This window comes from Aulonocara stuartgranti (assembly GCF_965226115.1).
Source record: "Aulonocara stuartgranti genome assembly, chromosome: 8".
NCBI classification, from domain to species: domain Eukaryota; kingdom Metazoa; phylum Chordata; class Actinopteri; order Cichliformes; family Cichlidae; genus Aulonocara; species Aulonocara stuartgranti.
The window spans coordinates 880,001-890,000 of NC_138959.1; the positions used below are offsets into that span (position 1 = coordinate 880,001).

The 10,000-nt window shown below is 47.7% G+C and overlaps 1 protein-coding gene across 7 annotated transcripts in view; it reads left to right on the forward strand.

Annotated features, from left to right (window-relative positions):
* Nucleotides 1-10,000, forward strand: part of LOC309713485 (cGMP-dependent protein kinase 1-like) — an 80,681-nt gene that overhangs the window by 54,141 nt on the left and 16,540 nt on the right. For 6 of the 7 annotated variants that reach the window (XM_082545129.1, XM_082545127.1, XM_082545125.1 and 3 more), the window contains 5 exons: nucleotides 1,905-2,010; nucleotides 2,735-2,798; nucleotides 2,882-2,959; nucleotides 3,047-3,141; nucleotides 5,148-5,213. In XM_082545129.1, coding sequence (XP_082401255.1) covers nucleotides 1,905-2,010; nucleotides 2,735-2,798; nucleotides 2,882-2,959; nucleotides 3,047-3,141; nucleotides 5,148-5,213 — 409 coding nt within the window. Of the gene's footprint in view, nucleotides 1-1,904; nucleotides 2,011-2,734; nucleotides 2,799-2,881; nucleotides 2,960-3,046; nucleotides 3,142-5,147; nucleotides 5,214-6,301; nucleotides 6,394-10,000 lie in introns of those variants that run through there. The other variant, XM_082545131.1, reaches the window with a different exon arrangement.

Genomic DNA, 10,000 nt, shown 5'->3' on the forward strand with positions numbered 1-10,000 from the left:
AGTGTGGGAGTAAGAGTGAGACTTTTCTGTATACAGAAAATCCATCCATGTGTGCTCGTGTTTCCTCACACCTCCGCTCATTAAACTGAAGGAAGTTTGAGCAAGTCTCTGCATCGCCACGGTAACTGCCAGCAACTTCAGGTGGATGACTTGTACCCATGGCAACCGCCTCAGTCTCAGCATCAGTGCTGGAGTTTATGGGATGGCTAACAGATTACATGTTGAAAGCGTCCTGATCCACACTGACAGCGTGAGCTCCCACGACCCCTAAAGTAACCTGAACCTGAACACTCATACCGACCCACCACCACGTACCAAATGCACCAAATACACCAGATCAGGTGCGTGAGCTGTGTGCAGAGGTAGTAAAACCTGGCAGCTCCTGGTCCTCGCTCAGACACTGATCACAGCCAGCGGGTTCCTCTCTTTCTGAAGTTTGATTTAATTCTGATATCAGAGTATCGCTTACTGCCTCATTTCTGTCCTCCTCTCATTGGCTCAACATTACGACTGTCTGGGGAATCAAACCTGCGTCATCTTGATGTCAGCACGCAGATTTGAGACTCCAGAGAAAAAGGACCCAGTCCTACACAGTGATTGGTCTGTTTGAAATGACTGTGCTCTCTCTGGTATTGTCCTCTGCTCTCTGTAACTCAGAGTAAACCTTTATAATGAGCATAAGTCAATCTGATCCAGCAGTCCCTGAAAAATAAACGGCATCACATTTATGAGCCGTTTGTCGTCGTCTCCAGGTGTAATCGTTTTTACTATCAGCACCGAGCATCTCTGGCACAAACACTTCCTTCAGGCTGCATTAGATCTATTAGATATTCAGTATTAATGGATCGAATCACGACTAATTGGAGTCGAGGACGTGAGATGCACTCTGAAACGCTCTGCTGGTAACGAGCAGACAAACTGTGTTTAATGAGCTCAAAGACTTCCTGTTAAAACATGAGTCAGAGATGTGACTTTTAAAGAGCTGAAATCTGTTAACCAAATGAAGCGCGCCGCTGTTAACGAGCACGCCACTGTTAACGAGCACGCCACTGTTAACGAGCACGCCACTGTTAACGAGCACGCTGCTGCTAACGAGCACGCCGCTGTTAACGAGCACGCCGCTGTTAATGAGCACGCCACTGTTAACGAGCACGCCACTGTTAACGAGCACGCTGCTGCTAACGAGCACACCGCTGTTAATGAGCACGCCGCTGCTAACGAGCACGCCACTGTTAACGAGCACGCCGCTGTTAACGAGCACGCTGCTGCTAACGAGCACGCCGCTGTTAACGAGCACGCCGCTGTTAATGAGCACGCCGCTGCTAACAAGCACGCTGCTATTAATGAGCGTGCTCCCGTTAACAAGCATGGTGCTGTAAATGAGCATGCACAGCGCTGGTAATGCACAAGCCACTGTTAACAAGCACACCACTGCTAATGTGCGCTTCACTGTAGATGAGTGCGCCACTGTTAACAGCCACCTGCTATTAATGTGTATGGCACTGTTAATGCGCACGCTGCTGTTAATGCGCACGCTGCTGTTAATGCGCACGCTGCTGTTAATGCGCACGCTGCTGTTAATGCGCACGCTGCTGTTAACAAGCTGGACTTTAAGCAGCTGTAATGGTTCATGTTACTAAGCAACAACTTTGCCTCAGGGATTTCTGGAAGAAAATTCTTATGAAGAAATTTCTGTGCAGAGTGTTTGACACAAAACTTTCATCACGTGTGTGTGTGTCATTTTCAGACCACACACACCATCACTGGCTGTACACACTGGAGTGTGTGTTTCCACAGCAGCCACAGATCCTTCCCTCTGCATCCTTTCAGGATGTTTCCTTTAACTGAGTCAAAGTGACGCGGAGCTGTCGATGCGCTCATGATGCTAAATGTGTGTTTTGTAGCTCTGACCCATGTGAAGCTGTGGGCCATCGACCGGCAGTGCTTCCAGACCATCATGATGAGAACCGGACTCATCAAACACGCCGAGTACATGGACTTCCTGAAGAGGTGAGAAACTGCCATTAAAAGTCGATGACAGAGTCAACAATGCCAGAGTTTAGGAAAAGTTTTACAAGTAAACCCAGAAACCTTCTCAGGCTTACAAAGCTTATTTTGTTTATTAATTGTATTTATTATTTATTAGTCTGTTAGTCGGTGAAAGTAAAGCACATGTAGGTAAACTTCAACACAGCTGTCCACAGATGTGTCTTAAGGAAGGACACCAACCAAGAGTCCAGTTTCCTGTGAGAAATACATTCATTCATTATAAATGAGAACATTTCAAAACTAAAATGGAATAAATATGTTGATGTATTTACCAGAACAATTCAGGTTGTAATAATATTCACATTATGAATAATATAAATGTGATAATATAAATATATACTATAACATCAGTGAGAAATAGAAAGAGTCTCATAACGTGATCGTATTCTCGTCTTCGCTGTCGTCGGCTCTTCTGTTTTACAGACTTTAAGTATTTTTGTAGCGGTTTGTTTGAATCAGCGGAGCGATCAGAAGCTCAGCTGAAGATTAAAAGTCTGTGCTTTTTGTATATGTCACAAATACTCACCGTCCCTCCACAGTGGTTACTCAGAGTTGCATTATTGGTCCTCTGGTCAGACAAACAGACTCCGTGATGAGGAACATGGCTCCATTCATCTCGTATTTATTATCTTTTCACAACAAACTCCAACTTTTGAGTTTGAATCATTCCTGTCTGTGTCTGCAGCGTTCCCACCTTCCAGAGTCTTCCTGAGGAAACTCTCAGCAAACTGGCGGATGTCATGGAGGAGGTGAGTTTGTACCCGCCCCCTCGTCTTCTTCTGTGGGAGTGGGCCTGTAAATACTCCAATCAGATGCTGTCTTCTGGGTTTAGACTCATTATTCGGATGGAGAGTACATCATCAGACAGGGAGCCCGAGGAGACACCTTCTTCATCATCAGCAAAGGGAAGGTCAGTCCATCCTCCTCTTCGTCTTCCTCTCATTCGTTTCCTAGTGACTGATCTGCCCGCTCATCCTCATCCAATACATCCTCACAGGTGAATGTGACCCAGGGGGATTCAGCCACCCAGCAGCCTGTACACCTCAGGGAGCTCGTCAAGGGAGACTGGTTTGGAGAGAGAGCACTACAGGGGTAAGGTCACGTGACCCAAATATGTTATTTTATTACGTTAGGCTGGTTTAAAATTCGCTCTGAAGAACAGAAGGTGCGGCTCAGTTCACTCTGACGGCCCTGAAAGACGTCAGCTCACACAGACAAAACAAAATGTTTTTGACAGTTCATCAAACCTTCTGTTTGTCAGGGGCAGCCAGTCAGAAAAGGGGGGAGGGGCTAAAACGTTTGGTTTTAGACTGAGGGTGACGTGAGATGGGAGGTGGGAAGGAGCAGAATCAGTGTCCAGATGGTGGCGCTGCAGGGAGGATGATGATGTCACCGACATGTTTAGGATTCTGTGGGCTGCACCTTCACACACACACACACACACACACACACACACACACACACACACACACACACACACACACACACACACACACACACACATCCTGTAGGTATACAGGTGAAAGGTCATTCAGGGTGGACATACTTCAGCTCCTCATAACGCCGTCTCTGAGTGAGTTTGACAGGAAATGAGGTCACCGGGAGCACTTTAATGGGACGCTTGTTTCCCATCTTTGTGAGGACCGGCTGCAGCATGTGGACGTCCTGTCCAAATAGATTTCATCTCAGCTAAAACACCTGGAGGAGAATCTGGCGTTGGCGGCTCAGAAGCTTCGAGGTGGAGCGAGATGAGGCGTGTCGGAGTCCGCACATGTGAAGTCGGAACATGTGTGCGCTTTGCTAACCTCCTGCCATCATCGCAGCTGCTGCTAATTGGTTTGAAGTGTTTCTCTGTTTCCCCGCGGAGCGCCGTTCACACACCGGCCCATCTGCGAGTGTCTGTATCAGTGTGAGCGCCTCGGTCTCAGAGCTTTTCTGTAAAGAGCTGGAAGGAGCTCACACTGACTCATTTATTCAGACAGCAGGAGGCTGAAGGCCACGCTGCAGCTTCACCGCAGGCCAAAGTCCACGTTCAACCTCGGAGGACTCACCTGCATCGCTCCGTCATGTGGACCAACCCAACACAGCGCAAGCGTCACCTTTTTAAAATCAAAAGAATTAAAGGTGCAAGCTTTCTCATCTGTTGGGTATTTGTGGCCCGAGGTCGTCGGTTTGATTCCCTTTGCGTTGAAGCGTCTTTGAGCTGCACGCTGAACCCTGAAAGACATAATTCAAAATTCCACAAGCAACAAATTTCATAAAAATTCAGAAAAAGACAGATGAGAGGTGGTGGAGCTGGATGGGTTTAAGTACCAGGGATCAAAGAAGTGCTGCAGGGTGGAGTGGGTGGAGACAAGTGTCAGAGGTCAGAGGGAGAGCAACATGAGTGAAAGGGAAGGTTTAAAGATGGAGGTGAGCTGAAAGTGTTCAGATGTTCAGTGAGCAGGAAAACAATGGTTTGGTTTCTGAGTTTGTTTCCAAATTAACACGTGAACCAAACTTGAAGCTCAAGTGAAACATGAACAAGAACAGGTGTGTTTTCCTTCTTGACCTGAACCCTGTTAGGGAGCGGGCGGCCATCCCAGAACCAATCAGGAAGCACCAGCACCTGCCGGTCGACTGACCTCAGCGAGCAGCAGGACATGAAGCTGTCTGGCCTGATGGATGTTCAGGGGGAAGCCCCTCCAGCTGCTGAACGTGAGGGAAGGCTGTTAAAGTGTGAGCTGCAGTCAGGAGTCCAGCAGCAGTATGAAGCAGCCCGAGCCGCGATAAAAGCTTCTTACTCGGTCTGTCAGGGTCTGCTCTGCATGACCGATCCATCCGTTTCCCCCTCGTTAGCCTCGAGCCTTGAGGTGTCACGCTCTCACGATTCCCACCGTCCGACAAACCTGGGAGCAGAGCGAGGTCTCCTCCATGACAGATGCCTCTAAAGGATCTGTGAGTCGAAATGAAAGCAGTGCTCGTACAGGAAAACAGCACTTCATTAATATTTCATTACACTGGTGCAGTCTCGGAGCCACTGCTGTGCAATCAGCCTTTTACCTCAGCATAACGTGTGTGTGTGTGTGTGTGTGTGTGTGTGTGTGTGTGGTCCACAGGGAGGATGTCAGAACAGCCAACGTGGTTGCCACGGAGCCGGTCACCTGCCTGGTCATCGACAGAGAGTGAGTCGTTACATTTTGTTCACTCAAACTCACCTGTGCGTGCTGCGGTGGCGCTCGTGTGTCACCTGAGCAGGTGAACCTGTCGGCCGTTTTTCCTCCTTCACAGCGCCCTCACTTTGTGTCTGACTGTTTAAACACACAGAGTGGAGCTGCAGAGTGAAGCTCCTGCTGCCCCCTGCTGGGCCTCACAGCTAACTACACACACAGCGCAGCATATGAAGCTCTTTTCTTTTCTTTTCTTCCATAAAATGAGCTCAAAGAGAAAAAACAAACACAAAGTGCTGATTTTTAAATGAGCACACAGGTGTTAAACAGTTTGACTGCAGTTTGGGGGATTTTTATTCCCAGTGGTGGAGATGATTAACAGGAACTTACAGACAAAGAAGCCGGAGCCCCGTCTGGGACAAATGATTTCACACTTTCTTTCTGTCATGAAATTAGTACATGAAAGTACCCCCCCCCCCCCCATAATTAAAGCTTTCAGTACTAAGGTGCTAAATGAATTAGCTCATTATTTGGCTGAGGTGGTTCACATGATAAATGAAAGTGATTGTTTACCTGCTAACGCTGGCTGTGTTTCCACACAAAGTGCAGATCGTACTGATGTCAGAGCAGTGAAAGCAGAGCTTAGCGACAGATTAGCTACACGCTAATCTTCCATCAGCCTCCCATCAAAGTCCAGAGGTTCATCAAAAATGCACATGTGCAAACACGATGCTTGACAAGCTTAGTGTTGTCCGATTAACAGGACACAGACACAACCACGATGACATGAACCCCACACGGAGTTCAGCGGCTCCATAATCAGGTGGAGTTCATTCTTTTTTCTTTTTTTCTTTTTTGTCTGTCCCGTTTGGATCTTTAGCATCAGAATTGTTGTCTGAAGGCCAAGAAAGGCCAAGAAAGGCCGAGCGGATTTACTTTACCAAGTGGATCATCATGGCCTTGCCATGTTGGTCCATTTGATTGAACATTATTATAATTATGTATTTATTTTATTTTGTTTTCAGTTGTTACAAACGGGACAGACATGACTGGGAGACAGAATGAAAGAAAGAGAGGGGAGAAGAGACGGTGAGAAAGGGGGGAAGAAACATACATACATGAGCGCCCAGCCCCAGTCGACAAGGACCACCAACACACCAACATCTGAGGGCATCAGCCACCGGCAGGGAGTGTGGTGAGGGGAGATCGGCCTCCGTACTTTGGATGGCCTGAGATGTTCCCAGAGAGGTGGAGTCTAAGACCCAACCTGACATATAGACACAGACGAACAGGCGCACGCGGACACAGACGTGCATTCCCACCCCATATACACAACCAAACACTCGGCACTCACCCAACGTGTAGACAGACACAAACAGACACTGTGCACACAGTCGCACTCCCCAAACATACCGTATATTCCATGTGCAGGTACCCCGCCCCCAGAGGGGCAAACCGTACCTGGACCCAGGAGGTGTAACCCTTCTCTCTGGGGTGGAGGAAAGCGGACCGCCTCCTTATCTGCAGTAGCAGGGAGGCCCCGCATCCCAGTCTGACGGTTAACAGAACCGGGGTGAGTGAAGACCCCAAACCTCCCTCCGCCCGCTCATATGTAGTGTTGCTGCGTGCTGTTCTCAAGTGCATTTAAAACACAGGACGGCATGGTGCTTCCTGCCAGAGAGCAGCACGGCTCCTCCCGAAAACCCTCAGTGTGTATATGCATTTAAAATTGAGGGCTGGGCACCAGCGCCAGAGGTGGGTTTGAATACACAGACCGTCCTCTGGACGCGGTATGACGTGCCCACCCCCAACGCCCTATACAGTGGGGCAAAAAAGTATTTAGTCAGCCACCGATTGTGCAAGTTCCCCCACTTAAAATGATGACAGAGGTCAGTAATTTGCACCAGAGGTACACTTCAACTGTGAGAGACAGAATGTGAAAAAAAAATCCATGAATCCACATGGTAGGATTTGTAAAGAATTTATTGGTAAATCAGGGTGGAAAATAAGTATTTGGTCACCTCAAACAAGGAAAATCTCTGGCTCTCACAGACCTGTAACGTCTTCTGTAAGAAGCTTTTCTGTCCCCCACTCGTTACCTGTATGAATGGCACCTGTTTGAACTCATCATCTGTATAAAAGACACCTGTCCACAGCCTCAAACAGTCAGACTCCAAACTCCGCCATGGCCAAGACCAAAGAGCTTTCGAAGGACACCAGGAAAAGTATTGTAGACCTGCACCAGACTGGGAAGAGTGAATCTACAATAGGCAAGCAGCTTGGTGTGAAAAAATCAACTGTGGGAGCAATCATCAGAAAATGGAAGACATACAAGACCACTGATAATCTCCCTCGATCTGGGGCTCCACGCAAGATCTCATCCCGTGGGGTCAAAATGATCATGAGAACGGTGAGCAAAGATCCCAGAACCACACGGGGGGACCTGGTGAATGACCTGCAGAGAGCTGGGACCAAAGTAACAAAGGTCACCATCAGTAACACACTACAACGGCAGGGAATCAAATCCCGCAGTGCCAGACGTGTTCCGCTGCTGAAGCCAGTGCATGTCCAGGCCCGTCTGAAGTTTGCCAGAGAGCACATGGATGATACAGCAGAGGATTGGGAGAATGTCATGTGGTCAGATGAAACCAAAGTAGAACTTTTTGGTATAAACTCAACTCGTCGTGTTTGGAGGAAGAAGAATACTGAGTTGCATCCCAAGAACACCATACCTACTGTGAAGCATGGGGGTGGAAACATCATGCTATGGGGCTGTTTTTCTGCCAAGGGGACAGGACGACTGATCCGTGTTAAGGACAGAATGAATGGGGCCATGTATCGTGAGATTTTGAGCCAAAACCTCCTTCCATCAGTGAGAACTTTGAAGATGAAACGAGGCTGGGTCTTCCAACATGACAATGATCCAAAACACACCGCCCGGGCAACAAAGGAGTGGCTCCGTAAGAAGCATTTGAAAGTCCTGGAGTGGCCTAGCCAGTCTCCAGACCTCAACCCCATAGAAAATCTGTGGCGGGAGTTGAAAGTCCGTGTTGCTCGGCGACAGCCCCAAAACATCACTGCTCTCGAGAAGATCTGCATGGAGGAATGGGCCAAAATACCAGCTACTGTGTGTGCAAACCTGGTAAAGACCTATAGTAAACGTTTGACCTCTGTTATTGCCAACAAAGGTTATGTTACAAAGTATTGAGTTGTATTTTTGTTATTGACCAAATACTTATTTTCCACCCTGATTTACCAATAAATTCTTTACAAATCCTACCATGTGGATTCATGGATTGTTTTTTCACATTCTGTCTCTCACAGTTGAAGTGTACCTCTGGTGCAAATTACTGACCTCTGTCATCATTTTAAGTGGGGGAACTTGCACAATCGGTGGCTGACTAAATACTTTTTTGCCCCACTGTATGTGTTATGAGAGTATGAGTAATGTGGTCGTCAAGGGAGGGGCAAGTGGCCACCCGACCCCACCGCAGATAAAAAACTGCACCCACCCCATCATCCAATCTTCTCCCAGACTCCACCTCTCCCCCACCTGCAGAGTGAGCTCCTGGAGAGAGGAGACCTCCTGAAAAGATGTAACAGCCTCCCCACCAGTTAGAGAGCCCTCCAGTTGGGCCAATGCACTAGAGGTCCCCCGCACCAGGGCTGAGCCCCATGCACCCACTCACAACCCTGGCGACACAATAACCAGGACCCAAGGCCCCAAGGCCCAGCCAGAGGTGGAGTTAATTCTGCTTCCAGAGACAAGGACCAGCTGTGGCCACAAGATGGCAGTTATGTGAAAGATGGATGCAAACAGCCGTGACTGGTAGATTTCACAGACAGGCATTGCCTGGCTTCCCTTGACAGAACTCCGCTGACATCCATCAGTGTAAATCTGAAATATTTACCTGAGAGGAACACAAGGAAAGCAGTTGGAACTGAAGAGCACGTCAATTACAAGCCAACAGTCCCACCGGTGCCGTCTATAACCTGCTGTTATGGTTCGGAGGTTCAGTTACTTTTGGTTCTTTTCAGTTTTGTAGTTTTCGCCTCCCTTTCCCTGACCTTTCTCATCCCATATCTCTGCTTTAACCATTTCCTGTTTTATCAGAATAGAATAGAATAGAATAGAATAGAATAGAATAGAATAGCCTTTATTGTCATTGTACATGTACAACAGAACTGTTGAACAAACAGCTGAAATACATACAAACCAGATGAATGTATACAAAAACAATAGAAAACATTAGAGAACAAATTGGACATTAGACACATCAGCTGTGTTTCAGCTGCTGCTACTTCCTGTCTTTTTCTCTCCTTTGAGATTGTCTGTAACTCAGCGGTGTTCCTCCTCCTGTTGTCATTTCTCAAAGCGAGTTCGTTACTCGTGTCTTGGCTTCACCCACAAGAGATGCAAATGAAGGAGCTGAGGAAGAGGCAGAAGAAGAGAGGAGTGGAGGCAGCAGGTGGTGGACTAAATGAGATGTTCCCTACCTCAGAGCCTCTTTTAAAAGGATGCAAATTAAATCTGAAGTTTGGAACAACTGCATGATTAACAGTTATGTTTGCTGTATGTATGACCTCAGGTGTGACAGAGCTCATGGTCTCTATTTATTTCCTCTTTTAATTAAAATAATAATAATTGCATTTATATAGTGCTTTTCGAGAACCTCAAAGCACTTTACAATGCCACTATTCATTCACTCTCACACACTGGTGGAGGCAGCTACAGTTGCAGCCACAGCTGCCCTGGGGCAGACTGACAGAGGCGAGGCTGCCATATCGCGCCATCGGCCCCT